This window comes from Pelobates fuscus, chromosome 6 (assembly GCF_036172605.1).
Source record: "Pelobates fuscus isolate aPelFus1 chromosome 6, aPelFus1.pri, whole genome shotgun sequence".
Lineage (NCBI taxonomy): Eukaryota > Metazoa > Chordata > Amphibia > Anura > Pelobatidae > Pelobates > Pelobates fuscus.
The window spans coordinates 96,358,029-96,381,764 of record NC_086322.1 but is presented as its reverse complement, the minus strand read 5'-3'; the positions used below and the strand labels follow the sequence as shown (position 1 = coordinate 96,381,764).

The window sequence follows — 23,736 nt, the reverse complement described above, 5'->3', positions numbered from 1 at the left end:
TTAACAGCTGAGCTCTAAGTTAGCTCTGGGCCATGTGAGTGTGGATTACTTAGCATTACTTATCCACCCACCATACTCTATATACTACACCATTATTGTTTTTATGTTTTATGCTTTCTTTGAGGTCAATTGTATAAGAAGACTATATACTACTATTTCTGTGTACGTACATTTACATATATTTTTACGTATTTATATATCTAGGGCGCGGTTTCCTTCCCTTTCTTTCTCACATTTGTTCACTACAAGGTTGGGGTTCCTTGTATTGGTTACTGCTGCCACATCATCCTATAATATATAGTGAGCGCCTATATATCTATATTTTTTCAGTGTGCCTTGCAATCTCCACTGGAGCTCCTCCACGTATGGGGTCACTGTGTAGGGGCTCCCATACTCCATGCTGCTGTGAACAGGGGCGCTGTACGGATATTAGCGTTGCCCTCTATTGTAATTCCAAATGCTACCGGTGTCTCCGAGCTGCTTCTCCTCGCACTAGGACACCATCCCACCGCTTGCCACCAATGTAACGGATCACCTGGCACCCCGAAGAGATACCTTCCGTTGATGGATGCTCCTAGTGCTTCCAAGGACTCCAAGCACTCCGCCGAACACTATAACCACTGCAGACCCCACGAACCACCAAAGCTTGGTTGGGGTCTCGCCGTCTCCACCCACTCTGGACCCAAGACCAGGGTTCCGCTTCAAGTAGGTCAACCTCTCCGAATTCCAGAGAGCAGGAACAAGAACCAGCTCTTAGCAGAGCTTAGTGATTATACCCTGGGGAGTATAGTGATTATAGCAATCCCCAGAGTGTAGTTCTCCAATCCCCCAAACATGAGCCGAAACTTCATGAAGGTCCAAGATGATCTGCCTTTAAATAACACACACAGACTTTTATGCAAGTCCCCATGCAAGGGGACATCCCACAGGGAGGGACAACATGTAACCAATCACGTACAGTAAAACAGAAGGCACACCCAGCACAAACACATACAATCCCTCCCCTCTGCCTGTGATATAATTACTGAACACAATGGGTTAATGTAATTTATCACAGGCAGAAAAGATACACTTTTTATACATATACTATAACTTTAAAAATATGCATCATATTCACATAAAACATATTCGGAATCAGCATACTTTAAATACAGACATAACCAAAAATCAGACAAATCCCCCCAGTACATAAAAAGTTAAGTGGAAGTCCTTTATGACCAACCGCAAGCACATTTCCCTGCCCAAAACAGTTTCATAGATTTGGGCTGTGCGGTCGGTCAATTTCCTACAGAAAAACGTCTAAGTCCCCTTCGAATGCACGAACGGTTCGTTCGTGCAAATAGCACATTGCAACCGGCTGTTCGAATTGTCGAACGTACTTCGACTTTTACCGAAGTGTCGAAGTGGAGGTGACGGTAAGGGTCAGCGGTGTTCATATATTTACGCAGCCGATTATAGTTCCATAGATTTTTTAGCTTACCCCGCTGACCACGTTCGACTAAATTAAAATGGCCGCCGCCATGTGTTCCTTTGTCGAATGCCGGCCACTTCGACGACTTCGGTGGCATCCGAAGTGCCATATAAAAAGTACCAATCCTTCTGTGGTGGAATCTCGGTAAAAATAAATTTAGTAGGCCGAGATTACCACGTGGCATGTGTACGTGCATATGCTGACGTATCGATCAGTTGGTTGCACGAGGCAAGATACGATCAGTAGTGTACGGAGCATGTGCAAGAATACAGGATGTAGTATTCCCCCTCCTCCATTGTGCTGGACAAGCCATGCGGTCAAACAGGAAGTTAATTCTTATTTGTGTTGATTGGTTAAGAGAATGTGCGGGTGGAGCTTAATATGGGAGGAGTTATGTGCCTATATAAGGAGCCTGCACTATTGTCCGGGGCTCAGAATTTGCTGTATTTTGGTGACGCTAGTCCCTCTGAGTCCCGATCGGTGATCCAATAAAGAATCTCTTCCTTCCTGAAGAAACCTGTGTCCATCTCTCTGTGCTTGGCTTCCGTCAGTTTCTCCGGTATCATTTGGTGCATTGGCCGGGAAGCTCATCGTTCAACGGTAGCTGAGAGGCAGAGGCGTGAGACGGTCTATCTTTGCCCACGTTCTCTACGGCTGCACCCCTGAACTTCTGCGTGGACCTCCCTTCGTCTCGGCGCCACTGGTCTGTTGTCCAGGAGATCATCGGCCTCTACGTGAGAAGTGCTGGGGTGTCCCCGTCGATGAGTGTGAACTCAGGTTCAGGAACGAGGAGGTAAGACAACTGCTGTTTTAGACGGCAGGACCCACTAGGGGTATACCGATTGTGCGGTAGGCCCAAAGGGGTTTGAATCTGTGTATCTGCCCCCTCTGTCGGAGGGAAGGAGCGAAGGCGCACCGCTCGATCGAACGCTCTTTAGTCAGACCGTTTGATTTTGTTAGTCAGGCGGGGTCCTGGTGTAAATAGCCCTAGCCGGACACCGGTGTCTTGTCTAGACTAGCGTTCTAGGGTGTATATTACGTTCGCTAGGTCGGAGGGACCGGGAGACTAAGCGGCGCCTGTGTAAATTCGGTTCGCTAGCTCTCAACCTATCTGGGCTAAGTGGGAAGGCGTGTAAATTTGGAACCCACTAGACTTTTGATAGTGCGACTAAGAGGCGCCTGTGTAAATTCGGTTCTCTAGCTCGCTATATGTGGTGATTGGGCAGTGTGGCTAACCAAAACGGGTGTATATAGTTTTAGGTAGTCCATTCAAGGTACTGGCCAATAGTTTAGTTGGGAATTGTAAATGTGTTAACGATTGTTTAGTAAAGTGTATATCTTGTTAGATAGCGCGAGCTCAGCCGTCTAGCGAGAGTGTTAATAGTGTGTTGCTGTATTATAGTGCACGGTACCATAACCCTGTATATTTACTGACACTGTATATAAGTACTAATCATTGTCGTCCATTGCATGTTTAACACCATAACCACTAATAATTGTATTGTGACCTTAACTTGTGCTTTGACCTATGCTAACCGTACTGTAACCGCTATTTGTAAAAGACGATGTTACTGGGGTGTGTTATAGACGGGTAATTCGTATATAGAGAATTATAGCGTGGGTGACTGTATAGTTACGCCAAAGGGCATAATATTGATTATATAGTGACTGGTGTAACAGCTGTGTGTGTACGGGAATTCCCTGAGTGTTTATTGTTATTGTGTACGTTTCACTTGGTAACCGTACCACGTGGTGCTGTTGCCAGAGGAAACGGGTGTGACTGTTGAATAGTACACGTGTATAGTATTCGTTGTCGACGACGTTCCATTGTTAAGTATGGGTGCGTCGCAGTCAACGATCCCGGATCCCTTAGGTTGTATGGTGAAGAATTTTAAAAAGGGATTTAAAACTTGTGATTTTGGGGTTAAAATGTCTCCTGTACGTTTGGTCACTTTGTGTACTAGGGAGTGGCCTACTTTGGTTGCGGCATGGCCGCCACGTGGCAGTTTGGATCCAACTCTGGTACAGCGCTTACACGTGGCTGTATCGGGTAGGCCTGAACTTTACGGCCAGTTTCCTTATATTGATTGTTGGAGACAGGCCGTAAATGACTCGCCAAAATGGCTCCGGACATGCCACGAGGAGCAGTGTCGCCTCATGGTAGCTAGGACTTGTTCGTCCACTAGGACTGGTGCTAGGCCTATTTTGGACACGCCCCCTGAGTCCGAGATCCCTTTGCCGCCCCCTTACTTTCCGTTAAGAGGAAGTGACGCGAATGCAGGAAGTCCTGCAACCCTCCCCTCATTACCCCCATCCACTTCCGCTTCCTCCTCCAGTACAGGATCCACCCCCCCTCGTACTAAATCTCCCCTTCCGGAATCAGAACCAACCCCCATTAAAAACGAATATCCTGATTTGGCGCCACTTCAGACTTCCGGTCAAGCTTCATCTAGCTCGGCTCGAAGTGTTTTATTTACAACCTTTTCCCAAAACCAAGCTCCCATATCCCCATACCCTATTTCTCCCCGACTGGAACCTATGACTGACGCCCCTCCACGTAGCCCCATACAGACCCGACAGTTGACCGGTGCCCAACAATTAAGACACTATCAGATGCCTCTTCGTCTGAATCCTGGGTCAGCCTATATCGATGCCGCAGGCCAAATGGCACATGCTGACCCAGTCTTTGTATATGTCCCATTCACGACAACCGATCTTTTAAATTGGAAGACCCACAATTCCTCGTATACTGAGAAACCACAAGCTATGACTGATCTGTTCACCTCAATAGTACAGACACATAACCCGACATGGGCTGATTGCCAGCAGTTATTAATGACTTTGTTTAACAATGAGGAAAGGACAAGAATTAACCAAGCAGCCATTAAAGCACTAGAGGATAGAGCCCGTGCTTTGAACCAAGCTAATCCAGCAGCATGGGCCGCAACACATTATCCCAACACCGATCCCGATTGGAATGTAAATGGTGCTGATATGGTTCAACTCAGAGCCTATAGAGACGCTATAATTGCTGGCATGAAAGCCGGAGGAAAGAAAGCCATTAACATGTCGAAGACAGTTGAGGTGATTCAGAAAAGCGATGAAGCGCCCAGTGTCTTTTATGACCGATTATTGGAGGCATACCGCTTGTATACCCCCTTTAATCCGGAAGACGCAGACAATTCCCGAATGGTGAACTCCGCCTTTGTCAGCCAAGCTTACGGAGATATTAAGCGCAAGCTACAAAAGTTAGAAGGGTTTGCAGGTATGTCAATCACCCAACTAATGGAGGTAGCGAATAAGGTTTATATGAATAGGGAAACAGAAAGTAAGAAAGAGGAAGAGCGCAAGATGCGTAAAAAGGCTGATATGCTAGCGGTAGCGATCGCAGGCGTAGATAGACGGGGCCCAGATAGAGGCGATAGTAGATGGAGTAGGGAGCCTTTGAGTAGGAATCAGTGCGCGTATTGCAAGGAAGAAGGGCATTGGAGGAACGAATGTCCGCAAAGAGAGCAGTACGAGAGAGACCTACCCAGGGCAGGCTACGGAAACTTTAGAGGCAGAGCGAGAGGTAGAGGAGGCCCCGGAGGGAGTAATGGTAATAGAGGGAGTAATGGGAACAGAGGAAGTGTTAGGGAAGACAGGTATATTCCAGCAGCGCAAAGGTCCCGCGATAGAGAAGGTAGGGACTTCGTAGGATTGGCTGACACGGTCATGGAGGACTATTGATACCGACCGGGCTCCATCCCCCTTGGTCGAGCGGAGCCTATGGTCGATGTATCAATAGGGGGGAAAAGGAGTGCGTTCATGATCGACACTGGTGCTGAACATTCAGTGGTGACTAATCTAGTTGCTCCTCCATCTGGAAGGACTATTACTGTGATAGGAGCAACTGGAAGAAGTGCTGAAAAACCGGTTCTTAAAAGTCGACTCTGTACATTGGGAGGCCACGTAGTAAAACATCAATTCCTTTATATGCCTGAATGTCCAGTCCAATTGCTGGGACGTGATATGCTATCAAAATTACAAGCGCAGATTACGTTCCTACCAAATGGAACAACATCCTTAAAGTTTAATGGACCTTCAGGTATCATGACATTATCCGTACCAAAGGAAGAAGAGTGGCGACTTTATACAGTGTTGACTAGCCAAAACCCTAGGAGTGATGAGACATTATTTAACATACCAGGAGTTTGGGCAGAGAACAACCCACCAGGACTGGCCCGCAATATTCCACCTATAAAAATTGAACTAAAACTTGGGGTTTATCCAGTGAGCCTAAGACAATACCACATCCCGCAGAAGGCTAAGAAGAACATCCAATCCTATCTGGATAAGTTCATACGGTATGGTATCCTAAAATTCTGTACTTCCCCCTGGAACACCCCATTGCTGCCTGTTCAAAAGCCCGGTACAGATGAGTATCGACCTGTGCAGGACTTGAGAGCAGTCAATGATGCGGTTGTTAGTATACATCCAGTTGTACCCAATCCATATAACCTGCTTGCTTTAATTCCGGGCGGGGCTACTTACTTCACAGTCTTAGATCTCAAAGATGCCTTCTTTTGCCTCCGAATTGCCGCAGAAAGTCAATGTATTTTCGCTTTCCAATGGGAGAACGCTGTAACGGGCTCAAAACGCCAGATGACTTGGACAAGACTGCCCCAAGGGTTTAAAAATTCACCTACCCTATTTGGTTCAGCCCTAAGTCAAGATCTACTGGATTTCGAGTCCATCCCAGGAGAGTGTGTATTGTTACAATATGTAGATGACTTGTTGATAGCAGCAGTTACAAAAGAGATCTGTCAGCAAGCAACGCACGATCTACTACACATTCTCTGGAAGGCAGGATACAAGGTGTCTAGAAAGAAGGCTCAGTTGTGTTTGCCAACTGTCAAATATCTGGGATTCCCTATCTCTGAAGGTCAAAGAATTATGGGGCCAGAGAGAAAAGAAGCTGTCTGCCAAATACCAATACCCAAGAATAGAAGACAAGTGCGAGAATTCTTGGGGGCAGCAGGCTTCTGTAGGATATGGATTCCCAGCTATGCGATACTGGCAAAACCTCTGTACGCAGCTATCAAAGGTACAGAGCACGACCCCTTCTTATGGACCCAAGAACAGCAAACGGCATTTGAAGATGTGAAGAAGGCTTTGATGAGTGCCCCAGCATTAGGTCTACCTGATCACACACGACCATTCTACTTATATGTACATGAGCAAAGAAGAATGGCTGTGGGAGTATTGACACAGTACTTGGGATCATGGCAAAGACCTGTTGCCTATATGTCTAAGCAATTGGATGCAGCGGCCAGCGGACTTCCACCTTGTCTAAGAGCCGTAGCTGCAGCCGCCCTGCTAGTAGCTGAAGCCGATAAACTCACTCTGGGTCAAGAACTTTATGTACGAGTCCCACATGCAGTACAGACGTTGTTGGATTACAAAGGAAATCATTGGTTTAGTAACAGCCGTATGACCAAGTATCAAGCAATGTTGTGTGAAAACCCAAGAGTGCATTTAGAGACTGTAAACACCTTAAATCCAGCTACCCTTTTGCCACAACCTACTGAAAGTCAACATGATTGTTTGGAAGTAATGGATGAAGTATTCTCAAGTAGACCAGATCTTCGTGATTTTCCCATCCAGAACCCCGATGTTCAATATTATACCGACGGCAGTAGTTATGTGAAAGAAGGGATCCGCTATGCAGGATATGCAGTAACAACAATAGACAAGGTGATAGAAGCTCGGCCACTGGCGAAAGGAACATCAGCACAAAAGGCAGAATTAATAGCACTAACACGAGCGTTACAATTGGCTGAAGGTTTAAGAGTGAACATCTATACGGACTCCAAATATGCGTTTTTAACCACTCATGCCCACGGAGCTTTGTATAAAGAAAGAGGACTACTGAATTCAGAAGGCAAAGAAATCAAATACGCAGCTGAAATCCTACAACTATTGGAAGCAATGTGGGAGCCGAAAGAAGTCGGTATCATACATTGTCGAGCGCATCTGAGAGGAGATGGTGATGTAACCAAGGGAAATCGGATGGCAGATAGTGCAGCTAAGCGTGCTGCTGAATCAGGAAGACAGGAGTATGTGGGGCATATAGCTGCTCTTATACCAACTCCACTGTCCCAATGGACTCCAGTTTATACAGCTCAAGAAGAGGAGTGGTTAAAGACTGAACCAGGAAAGTATTTGGAGAACAAGTGGTATCAGCTAGAAGATGGAAGAATAGTCATACCAGCATCACTAGCGGTAGAAATTGTCCAAAATTATCATAACGGGACACATTCTGGGAGAGACAGCACTGAAGAATCTCTTAGAAAACATTTCTACATACCAAGATTGTCCAACTTGACTCAGGCCATTGTACGAAGATGTGTAACGTGTGCTAAAAATAATGCAAGACAAGGACCAGTAAAGCCACCAGGAGTCCAGTTTATGGGGGGACTCCCCATGTCCGATCTACAAATAGACTTTACAGTGATGCCTAAATCGGGTGGACATCGTTACCTGCTGGTAATTGTGTGCACCTATTCAGGCTGGGTAGAAGCATGTCCTACTCGTACAGAGAAAGCAGGAGAAGTTGTAAGATTCCTGCTACGAGAAATAATACCCCGATATGGACTACCCTGTTCTATAGGATCGGACAATGGTCCAGCTTTTGTTCATCAGTGCCTACAACAACTGACTCATATGCTTGGTATAAAGTGGAGGCTTCATACTGCATATAGACCCCAGAGTTCTGGTAAGGTAGAGAGAATGAATAGAACTATTAAGAACCAGTTGGCTAAAATGTGTCAGGAAACCCAACTTAAGTGGAACGTTCTCTTACCCATAGCTCTATTGCGAATCTGCAGTACCCCTACCAGAAGGATGGGCCTCTCTCCTTTTGAAATCATGTATGGGCGACCACCTCCCGTACTTGGTAACTTAAGGGGGGATTTGAGTCAGTTGGGAGAAGGAATTACCCGGCAGCAGGTTGTAGAGTTGGGTAAGACTATGGAGGAGGTACAGAAATGGGTACAAGATAGATTACCTGTGAATATTTATCCCCCTGTTCGTAGTTATCATCCAGGAGATCAAGTGTGGATTAAAGAGTGGAATAATGTACCGTTAGGGCCCAAGTGGAGAGGTCCTTATGTTGTTCTTTTGTCTACCCCTACAGCGATAAAAGTAGCCGAAGTGACTCAGTGGATACATCACTCCAGGGTTAAACCAGCAGCAGTCGATTCTTGGCAAGTTACAGCAGATCCAGAGAATCCCTGCAAGATCCGGTTAAAACGCACTACTCAGTCGGAGTAACGAGGAATCGTGTGGATTACAAATTTTATTGTTACAGGGATTTGGTGCGTGAGTGAGAAGGCCATAATAAAGCCTGTCCGCTTACCAACACATAGTATATAAGCCAGGAAAGTCTCGAAGGGACACCTGTGAAGACGAGCAGGACTCCATTCCCTGCAGCCCTCACATCCTGGAAGCTGAGGCGCCTTCGCACGGACGAAGACTGAGGATGACGGCGAAAGATGTGCTTTTGATAGTGTTTATTTATATGTGTTTTTATATTCAGGAAGGTAGAGGTACCGACACTCCTAGCTGTGAGGTATGCATTAAGACTACGAGAACAGGTAACCATATTTCCCAAACCCTAATCTGGCATTCACAATACGAGTGTAAAGGAGATGTATCGAGATGTAGATACCTAAATATAGACTATAGTGTGTGCCATTTAGGAGTAGGAGAACCTAGGTGCTTCAGTCCAGAGTATCAACCTCGTACAATCTGGTTGACTCTCAGGAATGGAGATCCTCAGGGGACCCTAATTAATAAGACGGTGTTAGAATCCGTACATTCTTCGGGTGTTCTGCTATTTGATGCGTGTAAAGCGATATCGAGTGGTAGAAAGCCGTGGAATGTATGTGGGGATCTTAGATGGGAGAGGACGTATGGGTCTAATGATAAATATATTTGTCCCAGTAGTAAAAATAAATATGTAAGTCCTAGATGCCCAAATAAAGACTATAACTTTTGCCCATATTGGTCTTGTGTGGGGTGGGCGACTTGGGGACAGACAGTAGACAAAGACATGATAGTGACTAAGTTGCCGACTAGCCCATATTGTAAGTCTATGGAATGTAATCCCATCCATATACTTATAAATAACCCCGATAAGTTCTTAGACAAATATGGCAATTTATTTGGGTTTCAGATATACGGGACGGGTTTAGATCCTGGGACAGTATTGTTTATAGGGATAGAGACTGATACGGTATCCTCCCAAACTCATCAAGTATACCATTCCTTTTATGAAGAGATGAGTATAGATAATAAGATCCCCCATAATGCTAAAAACCTGTTTATTGATTTAGCCGAAAGTATTGCCGGTAGTCTTAATGTTACCAACTGCTATGTGTGTGGAGGTACTAACATGGGAGACCAATGGCCTTGGGAAGCAAAGGAGGTAATGTCCGGTTCTGAGGCAGTTGACCAATTAATATCTACACAAGCCGATTATCATATGAGTGTTAGAGGTAAATCTGAGTGGAGATTAAAGACCTCCATCATAGGTTATGTTTGCATAGCAAGGAAAGGAATAATGTATAATACTTCTGTAGGAGAATTAACTTGTCTAGGGCAAAAAGCTTATGATGATGATACAAAGAATACAACTTGGTGGTCGGCTTCAAATGTCTCGGAACCATCTAACCCGTTTGCTAGATACGCCAATTTAAAGGATGTGTGGTTTGATTTATCCATCACATCTACCTGGAGAGCCCCAGCAAATTTGTACTGGATCTGTGGTAAGAAAGCCTATTCGGAGTTGCCACAGGACTGGGAAGGGGCATGTGTGTTGGGTATGCTCAAACCATCCTTCTTCTTGTTACCAATTGAAACAGGTGAGACTTTAGGTGTTAAAGTGTATGATGTGAATCATAGGAAGAAAAGGGGACCCATAGAGATAGGCGCCTGGGAAGATGATGAATGGCCTCCCCAGCGTATCATAGATTATTATGGGCCAGCCACGTGGGCTGAGGACGGTACCTTTGGTTACAGAACCCCTATTTATATGCTCAACCGAATTATAAGATTACAGGCGGTGGTTGAGATTATTACTAACGAGACGTCACAAGCGCTCAATCTTCTAGCGAAGCATAACACCAGGATGAGGACGGCAGTCTACCAAAATAGATTAGCCTTGGATTACCTTTTGGCAGTAGAGGGAGGTGTATGTGGGAAGTTTAACCTGAGCAATTGCTGTCTTCAAATAGATGACGAAGGGCAAGCAATAGCTGAGCTTACTAGCCATATGGTTAAACTAGCGCATGTGCCTACTCAGGTATGGAAAGGGTATAATCCAAGTAGTTGGTTTGGTAGCTGGTATGAGTGGTTTGGAGGGCTTAAGGCAGTGGTAGGTGGAGTCCTACTGATTTTAATGTTGTGTCTACTCCTGCCGTGTCTTATACCCTTAGTAGTTAGGTCTGTGCAAAGCCTGATAGAAAATATAGCAGAGAGGAAGGCTGCTGCACAGATAATGGCGATTTATAAGTATAAGGCTCTAAATCAGAGAGAACCAATGCAAGAAGATGAGTGTTGAAGATTCACATCATAAGATAAGTCTGGTCTGGTTCAAGGTAACTTGCGGTGTATGCAAACCAAGGTTAAGTGATGCCTCAAGTAATTGTGAAATATTAAGAGGCATCAAAGGGGGGAATGTGGTGGAATCTCGGTAAAAATAAATTTAGTAGGCCGAGATTACCACGTGGCATGTGTACGTGCATATGCTGACGTATCGATCAGTTGGTTGCACGAGGCAAGATACGATCAGTAGTGTACGGAGCATGTGCAAGAATACAGGATGTAGTATTCCCCCTCCTCCATTGTGCTGGACAAGCCATGCGGTCAAACAGGAAGTTAATTCTTATTTGTGTTGATTGGTTAAGAGAATGTGCGGGTGGAGCTTAATATGGGAGGAGTTATGTGCCTATATAAGGAGCCTGCACTATTGTCCGGGGCTCAGAATTTGCTGTATTTTGGTGACGCTAGTCCCTCTGAGTCCCGATCGGTGATCCAATAAAGAATCTCTTCCTTCCTGAAGAAACCTGTGTCCATCTCTCTGTGCTTGGCTTCCGTCAGTTTCTCCGGTATCACTTCCCCATAGTTCTTAAAGGGCCAGCAGCAACATAATAAAAATCCATTAGCCCAAATAAGGTTTGTAAAGGGCCATACAATCCAGGGCCATAGTCATGAGGCAGGAGGCTGGCACTCAGGCTCCTCCAACAGCCATGGAAAAAGGGCCGCTTGTCACCTAACCATCCAGGGACAAAAGGCGTTTTGTCACAATTAGCTTTCCCTTTTACGTTGCAATACTGAAATAAATAAACTTTTGATCGATATTGTAATTTTTCAAGTATCACCTGTAAATACCAATAGGTTCCAAGCACTTAGTCTGTATTAAAATAGCATATAAAAACGTAAAATTACCTCTGTTATCTGGATCTATTAAAATAACCTCTATCTTCAACTCAAGAGATTGGGTTTCCTTGATTTCCAAGCCAAATGATAAATAAAATTGGTATGGTGGAACTTCTGCTGCTTCCCATTAGTGCTACCCCCAATTGAGTGTGCTTATTAAAATTAATGTTGGTATAAATTATATAACAGCTGAAGAATGGGTCAAGAAAAGTCATTTTAAAATTTTAAAAAATGGGTCACAAGCTAATCATTTAGGTCCCTAGTAAAAATACAACTGACCTTAAATGTACATTCTCCCTTGTGAATGTAAATCTATTCCTGGTTTAATGAATAACGCTAACAATAAATTGATTTTAGCAAACAAGAAGGCTCTCTGGACATGACAATATGGTCCTCTGCACTGGAGGCACACAAAGTATACAATGGCTACTTCATTACAATAAAATAGAGAAACATTTCAAAGCTTTAGCTTACTTCTTTAGTAGGGTTCATTGGTGATGTAAAAATGGTCTTCCAGTAGGACCACACGAACAGAAGGACGAAGAAGTGATATGCTAGCAGACAGAGCACTGTGGAAAAAAAGGAGATAATACTCCTTGACTATCTTTGAATTTTACATTTCATTTACATGACAGTTTTGGATTCACAAGGAATATTTTGTTGCTGTGGGCAAGCTGAGTATGGGTATCATTGAAACATGATGTTTTACTGCGTCTGCCCATTCTATGGAGCAGGAAATAATTAATCTCTGAGACATGTTAAACCAATGGTTTAACAGTTTTATAGAGCTTTCGAATCAAGAAATAATGTCACTTAATAGTAGTTAATGACAACTTTGGCATCTCAGATGTCACTGAAGTGCTGTGGTGTATTTAGGCTTTCTGTTGCTCCCATGGATGAGTAAAGTCTATCACCCTCCCAAACAAAAATCACACCTGTACATGTATGTGATGTGTGCAATGTATGTGTATGTGATTTGAGGAATTCACATGTAATATCTGATCTGTAGTGTCTGACATATATACGTGTGATATACATTATTTATGTTTAGGGGTTGCTATGCATATGTGATTTACATTATACATACGCAGTGTTATGTATGTCAAGTGTGTGACCTTTGTCATGCATATTTAGTGGTGAGTGTTGCGTCAATATCTTGTGTATTAAAAACGTGTAGCAGAGAGGGATTATGTGAGGAATAAACTGGTAACCTCCTGTCTAGAGTGTCAGACCTCAGAATGATGAACTTTATTTGTCTCATTCACCATCCCTATGTGAATAATAAAGGGAGACCATGGGCCCTATGCAGGTAACCCAATTAAGGCCTCCCTTCATTCCTCACAGAGGGATGGTGGATGAGACCAAAACAATTTATCATTCTGAGGCTTTTGTCTAACACTTGGGCCCTAGACAGCCAACCAGTGGCCCAAGCCAAGCTGGAGTTAAAGATGATTCAATAATACATAAAGTTTCACACCATCAGCTGCACAAAAACAGGATGCAAATTCACCAGCAACAATACAAAAAATCACAGCATCAACAAAATTATGTAAAAATAAACTTTTATAAAAGGAATAACTCACCTTCTAGGTTTAGGCCTAGAAGTTAAGATGGTACTCACTCAATCTGCTTAAGTGAAAGCTCACAAACATAGACTCAATTCACTCAGTTTTCTTTGCTGACAACCAAGACAACCAGGCTACACAAACAGATAAGGTAATGCCTAATATAACTCAGTCATCATATTGAAAATAACTGAAGGGAGAGGGTAACAAGCACAATAATTATTTTCCATTAGGCCTCTTGCTTCCCTAGCGAGTCGTGAGCCATACCTGCCAACATGGCAATATTATATAAAACTGGTGGCTCTCTGCCATAATGGCAGCCTTTGCCAGAGATCACAATATCCAATAGATCAGCCTTGAACTATTATTATTTCTTTTTTTTCAATCTTTATTTTGTGGAAAATCAGACACAGAAGAAACAGACAGTCATAGACATTGAGAATCAGTAAGGTAGCACAAGGTGTGGCAACATAAGCATATATCACAGCATTTTGCCAACTAAACAAAATAGGTAAAGCTTGTCAATCACCATAACTTCTAACACCATCACCCCTTCAGAGGGAGAATAAGAAAGAAAAAAACAAAACAAACAAACAAACAAAAAAAGCCACATCCACTTAGGATGGTCAAGAGCTTTGTAATACCACCCAGTCCCAGCAGTTATGACAAATACCCTCTTAGTAGTCAGTGTATGGGAATCTAAGTGTCAGAAATGAAGGGTGCATCATTAAGAGGGTGGAAACAAGTGTGTGGGAGGTTTGGAAGAGAACAGACTGGCAGTGGGATTAAGGGGAAAAGGGGAAAAGGAAGCAAAGGAGGAGACAGCACCCTGCACCTCAAACAAGCATTAATTAGAAGACATCCCAAATTTGAATTCGCTTTTTAGTAGATAATAAAATAGATATTTTACAACAAAGGCAAGTGATCAATAGGAAAACAAATGATATATTTTAAGCATTTTGCAATATTTAAACTTAACCAAAACCATATGATGCTTTGAGGTCTATTATACAATGACAAACTTGCATCAGAGCTTTTAAATGAATTAAATACAATACTAGGTTATTTCAATCTTTATCCACTGGAGCTAGAGGAAAGGGTCTGATTTTGTAATACGAAACACATCATGCATGAAAATGAAAATGCATTTGCAGTATCACTACACAATATTTCTCAGGCTGCTGAATGAAAACAAACAGGTATTGCTGAATCTTGCTCAAGGCCTTGTACCCATACGCCCTTTACAGATAAAAAATGTACTTTACAATATGATACAAGACACAGCAATGTATGGATGTATTTGCAAAGATGAAGGACATGATTTTACATTCTGATCTTTTTGTGAATTACAGTTTACACATACATCTGTTACAACTACTGGTAGTCAGTTGTGAAATACCGGGGTACATCTACTTGTTGACAATCGTCAACCGTGAAATAAGTAGGAGTGTGTCTAATGCTCACAATAACAGCGAGCCCAATAAAGTCTTTGGAAATTATATTGATTAGTGAGAAACATGTGTCTTTGGGAACATTCAAAGTTTTATCAATCAAGCATAAAAAGCTACATAAGGTCTATTCCTTCCATTAAAAATATGACTTGAAATATGTCATTTTTTTTAACCCCTTAAGGACCAAACTTCTGGAATAAAAGGGAATCATGACATGTCACACATGCCATGTGTCCTTAAGGGGTTAAATAATGCAAAATGAAAACAAAAAAAAATTATGCCAGAAAAAGCAAGCGCTGCAAATCAAAAAGAAATGTTTATTTCACAAGGTACATAAACAAACAGGGTAAAACACAAGCCAAATCTTCCTTACATGTTTTGAACCACCTGGTCCTTAGACATAGGAGGCATTTGGGGATTTAGTTTTTCCCTGTTTGTTTATGTACCTTGTGGAATAAACCTTTACTTTTGGATTTGGAGCACTTGCTTTTCCTGGCATTATATTTTTGTTTTTTCTTTGCATTACTTCATAAGGATTTCAAGTTCCTATCCTGGTGTCCTGAGTCTCAGAGGGTAAGTGGGATTTTTTTTTTCTTTACCCCACTTTCAATTCTTTCCTTTGACCTTTAACTTAGTTTGTAGTTCACAACACAGTGGTATGACCTCCCTGGTTTCCAAGTACTTTTTTTTTTTTTGTTAATTTTTTTTAAATAAAACAAATATTATAATTAATTTTAGATGTAATATGTTATAAGATACATGAATGACATGTTTTAATTAATTACATAGTTTTATGCAAATTGTTATTATACACTAAGAAATATCATATATAGATTCTACACTGTCCATATATATGCATTGGATATAAATTCTATCCAGCTATCTGCTCGACCCGCTTCAATCTGGATTCCGCTCTTGCCACTCTGTTGAAACAGCTGTGACCAAAGTATCCAATGATCTTATCACTGCTAAATTCCGTGGCCACAACGCTATCCTAATTCTCCTCGACCATTCTGCTGCTTTTTACACTGTTAATCATCAACAGCTTCTTCTCATCCTCTGTAATTTCAGTCTACGAGATACCACTTTCTCCTGGTTTTCTTCCTACCGCTCCCAACATTCTTTCAGTGTTTCTTTCTTTGGCTCTGTCTCTTCTCCCCAAGCCCTTTCTGTTGGTGTTCCCCAAGGGTCTGTCCTTATCCCCTATTGTTCTCAACCTACACTGCTTCCCTTGGTAAACTCATCAACTCCTTTGGCTTCCAGTATCACTTCCACGAGCATGACACGCAACTTTATCTGTCTTCCCCTGATTTCTCACCACCCCTCTTGACTCGTGTCTATGATTGCCTCTCTACTATTTCCAACTGGATGGCTGCTAATTTCCTTAAACTTAACCTGTCCAAAACAGAACTTCTGGTCCTCCCTACCTCAAGTGTTGCTACTCCCTTGTTTATTTCCCTCCAAGTCAATGGCGCTATTACCCACTCTACCCTGCAGGCTCGCTGCCTAGGTGTTCTCTTTGACTTCGACCTCTTCTTCACCCCTCATGTCCAATCAATCACCAAATACTGCCGCTTCCATCTCAAAACAGCGCATCTGACCCTATTTAACGCCTGATACGGCAAAGGTGCTTGTCCATGCCGCTGTCCTCTCTCGCCATGACTACTGTAATCCACTTCTCAGTGGTCTTACGTATTCCCAACTTGCCCCATTACAGTCTATAATGAATGCGGCGGCGAGGCTTATCTTCCTGCCCACCTGCACCTCCCATGCCTCCTTCCACTGTCAGTCCCTACATTGGCTTCCCGTAAGATATAGGACTCAATTTAAGAACCTGATACTTGCTCACAAATTTCTACACAATGCTGCTCCGATCTATTTATCCTCACTAATACACAAATATGTCCCGTCTAGGCCCCTTCGCTCTGCCAGAGACCTACATCTAACCTCTGTTCGTACTCCTACCTCTGATGCTCGCCTTAAAGACTTCTCTAGGGTTGCACCATTCCTATGGAACGCCCTTCCCCTCTCTGTTAGACTTTCATCCAATCTCCACTCCTTCAAAAACTCTTTGAAAACTTACTTTTTTAGGAAAGCATATAAACTAAACTTTGAACAGTTTTCTCTCTCCGCATCCTGAATTCTCTCCTGCAACTGTCATCAAAACAACACCGAGCCCTCAGTGAATACTATCCTAGCAACATACTTTTCTACCCTACCCTTACCTTTTGTCTCACTATACCCCACTCCCTCTAGCATGTAAGCTCATTGGGCAGGGCCCAATTATTTATTAATCATATCCATTATTATTATATTAATCTGTAATAAATTCTGTTTTATTATTGGGATTATATTCATAAAGTCACTCTTTGAGACTTTACAACAGCTTTAGTTATTTTCTATCACCCTATAATTATGATATAGGAAAGTAAATAATATACTCTCCTCATATTTGTTTTCCTATCTGCTTTATATATGGACTCTAAGTAACTGATGTAAAAGACGATTTATACTTAATAACACGAAAGCGGAATGAAAAATTCCACTTCCGCTATCAGTGAAATGCAAAGAGACATGCTGGATTGCATGAAGAAGGTGGAGACAGCTTTGAGATGAAGACCGCGTATACCGTAAGAGATGCGACACATTGATGACATTGAGAAAGGGTGCAATATGAGAGGGAGGCTTAGAACCCAGTGTTCTCTTGGAAATAATGGGAGAAAAGCTTGCGAACATAGCCAAAAGTATTTTACTAATGATGAAAGGGATATAAATACAGGAACGATGGCAAGTTACTTTATTTAACCAGACTAAGGAAGCCACATTGTCAAAATGTGATTCTGGGAGTCTGTAATATATATTTTATATATATTTGTTATTTTAAATTTTTTTGTTGAAATAAAGTATACACTTTTAATATTTTAACAGTGATAAAAAAAAAAACAGGAGGGGGTGCTATATATATAAAACCACAGTAATATACTTATATCTGTGTATAGGTAATTCTGTCAAAGATCTGCCGGATGGATCTAAAAACAAATAATGTACATAGCATAATACTGTATGACAAAACGGTAAATAGATATGGTCTGGTATTGGGTCACTCACGATCTCCAAAGCCTATTGTAGCAAGCTTAGACTGTAACAGCTCTTCATAAAGTCATGCAGACTATGATTTTCAGTGTATTCAACTTTTCGGATTTTCCCCGATCACACCAAAAGCTCCAATAGCCAAGTGGATACGATTAAAGGGATTTATTAAATAAAATAACAATATAACAAAGTGGTAAAAGATAGTATATAAAAATACAGGGCACAACGCGTTTCGACTCTAAGTCTTCTTCCAAGGTGCATATGGTCCGGACGATTTCCAACTCTTTAAGTAAGTCCGGTGATGCCGGTTTTCCCGGGCAAATTTTCAATTCACTTCCGTATTGTGACGTCACTTCCGGGTTCCTTCGACGTGACTTGCGTCGGTGATGAACCATTAACAATCGTTACTCCACATCTTACTGTGCAAATATACAAATCAAAATACAATTAACAGAATATACATCTAGTTCAGAGGTTGTGTCAATATATTCTACAACATAAGTGGAGAACACATGTGTGGAAACGGTTTTACCCAAAAGGTTCTAAAAAATAGATAAAAAAGTTTTTTAAACTAATTTTTAATAAAATTTAGAATAATAAATTTTTTTTTAGAAATATTTAATAAAAAAGGTGCAAAGGGAAAGAATGGTACAGAGGGAAAAACATATATATAGAGGCTTGAAGGGCTAATCTACTAAATAAGGGCTGCCATCTCGAAGTCCACGTTGAGTCCACCCAGAGTCAATGTCTCCAGATCAAAGATCCATCTCATTTCGCTACGACTCAACGTGGACTCGATTTGGCCTCCCCTCCAATGGGGTTTGATGGTCTGGATCCCATAGAAATTTAGCCCTGCAGGATTCCTGCCATGGACATTCAAAAAATGTTAGGAAACACTGTGTTTTAAAAAACCTCTCCTTATGTTGTAGATGTGCTCACGTATCCTTATTTTTAAATTCCTCGCTGTTTTCCCCACATATTGGAGTCCACAGGGACATGTGAGCAAATACACCACATTTTTGGTATGGCAAGTAATAAAAGAGTTAATTTTAAAATTAACAGAGCCAATCCTCGATTTAAAGACTTCTATTCTTTTGGGTTTCTTTTCAATATTTTTGCAGCCCATACATTCCCCACAATAATGGAAACCTTTCTGTAGAGCTCTATGGGAGGTTAAGAAATTCTCTTTGGGCTTAAGTAATTCTAAATGACTCGAAGTTCATTTCTGCTTAAGATTACAGGCTCCTCTAAAAATTAATCTGGGTCTGTCATTGATGTAGGGTAGAATTTCTTCATCCTGTTGCAGGATGTGCCAATGTTTGTTAAAAATTATTTTTAATTTCCCATGGTCTTGATTATAGTTACATATGATAGGTATTTTGTCATCTTTCTTCTCTAATAATGTTTTGGGTTTATATTCCAATAAAGTGTCTCTTTCCATGTCCCTAACTTGTTTTATCTCCTGATCCAGAAGACTGTCACAATATCCCCTACTTACAAATTGTTGTTTTAGAATTTGAGTTTGAGAGTCAAAATTTCCTATTTCTGTACAATTTCGCCTCATGCGTAGAAACTGGCCTCTTGGTATATTGTCTAGCCATGGGCGAAAATGGCAGCTCTCTTTATGAATATATCCATTAACGTCTACTGGTTTGAAGAAGGTACAGGTTTCTATGATGTCATTTTTAACAAAAATCTCCAAATCCAAAAAATTAATTTTTTGTTGACTATATTCTTGGGTCAACTTTATATTCCACTCATTTGAATTGAGGAAATTAAAAAATTCCAAAAACGTAGAGTAGCCTCCTCTCCAAATTATAAAAATATAATTTGGAATATATACCGTCTATATAGGACCAGGTTCGCACTCCAGTCATGCTGGGAATAAACAAAAAAAATTTCCCAGTAGGCCATGAATAAATTTGCATAACTGGGTGCGAACCTGGTCCCCATAGCGTTCCCCCGGCGTTGCAGATAATAGTCTCCCTCGAACCAGAAAAAATTATTCCGGAGAATTAGGGAGATTCCCTCCATGACAAATTCTATTTGTTCTTTAGGGTACAGACCAGATATTTCTAAAAATGAATAATTTGCCTTACACCCAATGTCATGGTCAATACAGGTGTATAAACTAGTGACATCGCAGGTGATGAGTGCAAAGTCACTCTTCCATCTAAAATCTTTTAATATTTTTAACAGGCTCATAGAGTCCTTTAGATATGAGGGGTTTTCTTTTACTAAAGGTTGAAGGAGGGTATCTATGTATTTAGATAAGTTGGACAAAAGTGAACCCACTCCAGAGACTATCGGTCTCCCCGGGGGATTCCTAGCGTCTTTGTGAAGTTTCGGTAATACATAGATCACTGGAATTTTTGGGGACCTAATATTCAAATAGTCATACTCTTTTTTGTTGAGGATTCCCTTTAGAAGGCCTTGATCCAAATAATTTATAAATGTTTTTTGAATGTCTTGCTGGGGATTTTTATTTAATTTGACATAAGTATCTTTGTCTTCGAGTTGTCGGTTAATTTCTTCCACATATTTATCCCTATCCATCACCACTACCCCACCACCCTTGTCCGCGGGTTTAATCACTATTTCAGGGTCTTTCCGTAAATTTTGTATTGCCAATAATTCTAATTTGGTGAGATTATTCTTCTTATTGGCTTTTATCTTTTTTATGTCTTTGACACATGCTTTTTCAAAGACCTTCATTGGGTTAGATTTTAGATGGATAGGGTAAAAGGTAGAGGGGGCTTTTAAACCTGTATGTACAAAATTCCCCAGTTTCTGTGGTACTGGGGTTTCCTATATTGGGTTTTTTATCAAAAAACTTTTTTATACATAGCTTTCTCATAAATCGATTAATATCTGTATATGCGTCAAATTGGTCAACATTGCAACTCGGGACAAATTTGAAACCCTTTCCCAAGATTTTTATTTGGTCGTTATTTAAAAATTTTTTGGAAAGATTAAAGATTTTTATCTCCTCATTACTTTCCCTCTTGGGTCTCTCCAATCTTTTTCCTCCCCTATTTCCCCTTCTTCTACCTCTCTGTATCTTCTTTTGGTAGGGACCGGAGTTTTTTCTCTCAACTCGTCCCAACGCTCCTCTAAAAAAGGTTCACTCCTCTTTTTTTCTAACTGGCTCAGGGGTTCAAACCGGTTAGATGTAGGAATATCTCTAATTTCTCTAATTGGGAACCTCTGGTTAGAGTCAGAGTCTTTGTTCCTATGATTATATGGATACCTCTTTTTAAAACCATAACTTGGGGGGGCCATTTGAGTATTGAAACTCTGATGTTCACCATATCGGTGAGCTCCTTCCCTTAGTTTCTGTCTTTTAACTTCTGTCCATTCTGACGAGGAGTTATGTGTCTTTGATGGTCTATTATGTGTTTGATTAGGGACATAGTTATTTGTGTAGTGTTTTCTTTCCCTTTGTTGGTTATTTTCTCTTGCTCTAAAATTCCCTTGATTAAAATTGTCTCTAGGCTTTTTTCTGACATTATTGGTGGCATAATCATTAATATCTCGTTGATATTTTTTCTTTTTATTAGTAATAATGATTGATTCCAACTTGTCTAATTTCCCAATAATCGGATCGGTGATTAATTCAAAATCCCTGGTTCCAATATTTGGTTCCAATTTTTCACGAATTTCTTTAATAATTTTGTCTAAAACGTCTAGGTTTCTTTTCCTTTGTTCTACTATAATCTGCATCATGGTTATCGAAAAAGACTCCAAAGCCTTTTCCCATATGTCCATGAATCTTTTGTCATCCCGATCAAACGTGGGATATTTAGTGAAGCGGAGACCTCTAGGAGTTATTTGGTCACTCAGATATTTTTCCATCGTGAATACCTCCCACTTAATTTTTAACTCTTTAGTTAACAGTTTTTCCAATAATATACTCATTTCTTTCAGATTATCAGTAATTTTATATTTTTCTGGGGTTTCAACCTCTATTTCCTGAAAAATGTCATCTGTCCATCTTTGCATCTTTGCTCTTTTTTCAAAGATGTCCATAATGGTCTAGCTGCCCTCACCCTGGTGATTTAAACAATAACAAAATACAAATACTATTTCTGATTAGAGAAATGTATGGGTGGATTGGCGCTATTAGAAATATCAATATCTACATCAATGACAGACCCAGATTGATTTTTAGAGGAGCCTGTAATCTTAAGCAGAAATTAACTTCGAGTCATTTAGAATTACTTAAGCCCAAAGAGAATTTCTTAACCTCCCATAGAGCTCTACAGAAAGGTTTCCATTATTGTGGGGAATGTATGGGCTGCAAAAATATTGAAAAGAAACCCAAAAGAATAGAAGTCTTTAAATCGAGGATTGGCTCTGTTAATTTTAAAATGAACTCTTTTATTACTTGCCATACCAAAAATGTGGTGTATTTGCTCACATGTCCCTGTGGACTCCAATATGTGGGGAAAACAGCGAGGAATTTAAAAATAAGGATACGTGAGCACATCTACAACATAAGGAGAGGTTTTTTAAAACACAGTGTTTCCTCACATTTTTTGAATGTCCATGGCGGGAATCCTGCAGGGCTAAATTTCTATGGGATCCAGACCATCAAACCCCATTGGAGGGGAGGCCAAATCGAGTCCACGTTGAGTCGTAGCGAAATGAGATGGATCTTTGATCTGGAGACATTGACTCCGGGTGGACTCAACGTGGACTTCGAGATGGCAGCCCTTATTTAGTAGATTAGCCCTTCAAGCCTCTATATATAAGTTTTTCCCTCTGTACCATTATTTCCCTTTGCACCTTTTTTATTAAATATTTCTAAAAAGTTTTTTATTATTCTAAATTTTATTAAAAATTAGTTTAAAAAACTTTTTTATCTATTTTTTAGAACCTTTTGGGTAAAACCGTTTCCACACATGTGTTCTCCACTTATGTTGTAGAATATATTGACACAACCTCTGAACTAGATGTATATTCTGTTAATTGTATTTTGATTTGTATATTTGCACAGTAAGATGTGGATTAACGATTGTTAATGGTTCTAATTTCTCCTACTAATGAGTGGACTTTATAAAATAAGTTGCCACCTTCAAAGATGGCGCCGAAGTAGAGCAGTATCAGAGTTAAGGACTGAACACGAACTTATCCGTGATGACGTCACCGACGCAAGTCACGTCGAAGGAACCCGGAAGTGACGTCACAATACGGAAGTGAATTGAAAATTTGCCCGGGAAAACCGGCATCACCGGACTTACTTAAAGAGTTGGAAATCGTCCGGACCATATGCACCTTGGAAGAAGACTTAGAGTCGAAACGCGTTGTGCCCTGTATTTTTATATACTATATTTTACCACTTTGTTATATTGTTATTTTATTTAATAAATCCCTTTAATCGTATCCACTTGGCTATTGGAGCTTTTGGTGTGATCGGGGAAAATCCGAAAAGTTGAATACACTGAAAATCATAGTCTGCATGACTTTATGAAGAGCTGTTACAGTCTAGGCCTGCTACAATAGGCTTTGGAGATCGTGAGTGACCCAATACCAGACCATATCTATTTACCGTTTTGTCATACAGTATTATGCTATGTACATTATTTGTTTTTAGATCCATCCGGCAGATCTTTGACAGAATTACCTATGCACAGATATAAGTATATTACTGTGGTTTTATATATATAACACC

The 23,736-nt window shown here is 41.1% G+C and overlaps 1 protein-coding gene across 3 annotated transcripts in view; it reads right to left on the bottom strand.

Moving 5' to 3' along the window:
• ZDHHC2 (zinc finger DHHC-type palmitoyltransferase 2) overlaps positions 1 to 23,736 on the bottom strand; it is a 134,521-nt gene that overhangs the window by 44,844 nt on the left and 65,941 nt on the right. For all 3 annotated transcript variants that reach the window (XM_063458056.1, XM_063458057.1, XM_063458058.1), the window contains exon 3: positions 12,428 to 12,522. In XM_063458056.1, the coding sequence (XP_063314126.1) occupies positions 12,428 to 12,522 (95 nt within the window). The remainder of the gene's footprint in view (positions 1 to 12,427; positions 12,523 to 23,736) is intronic.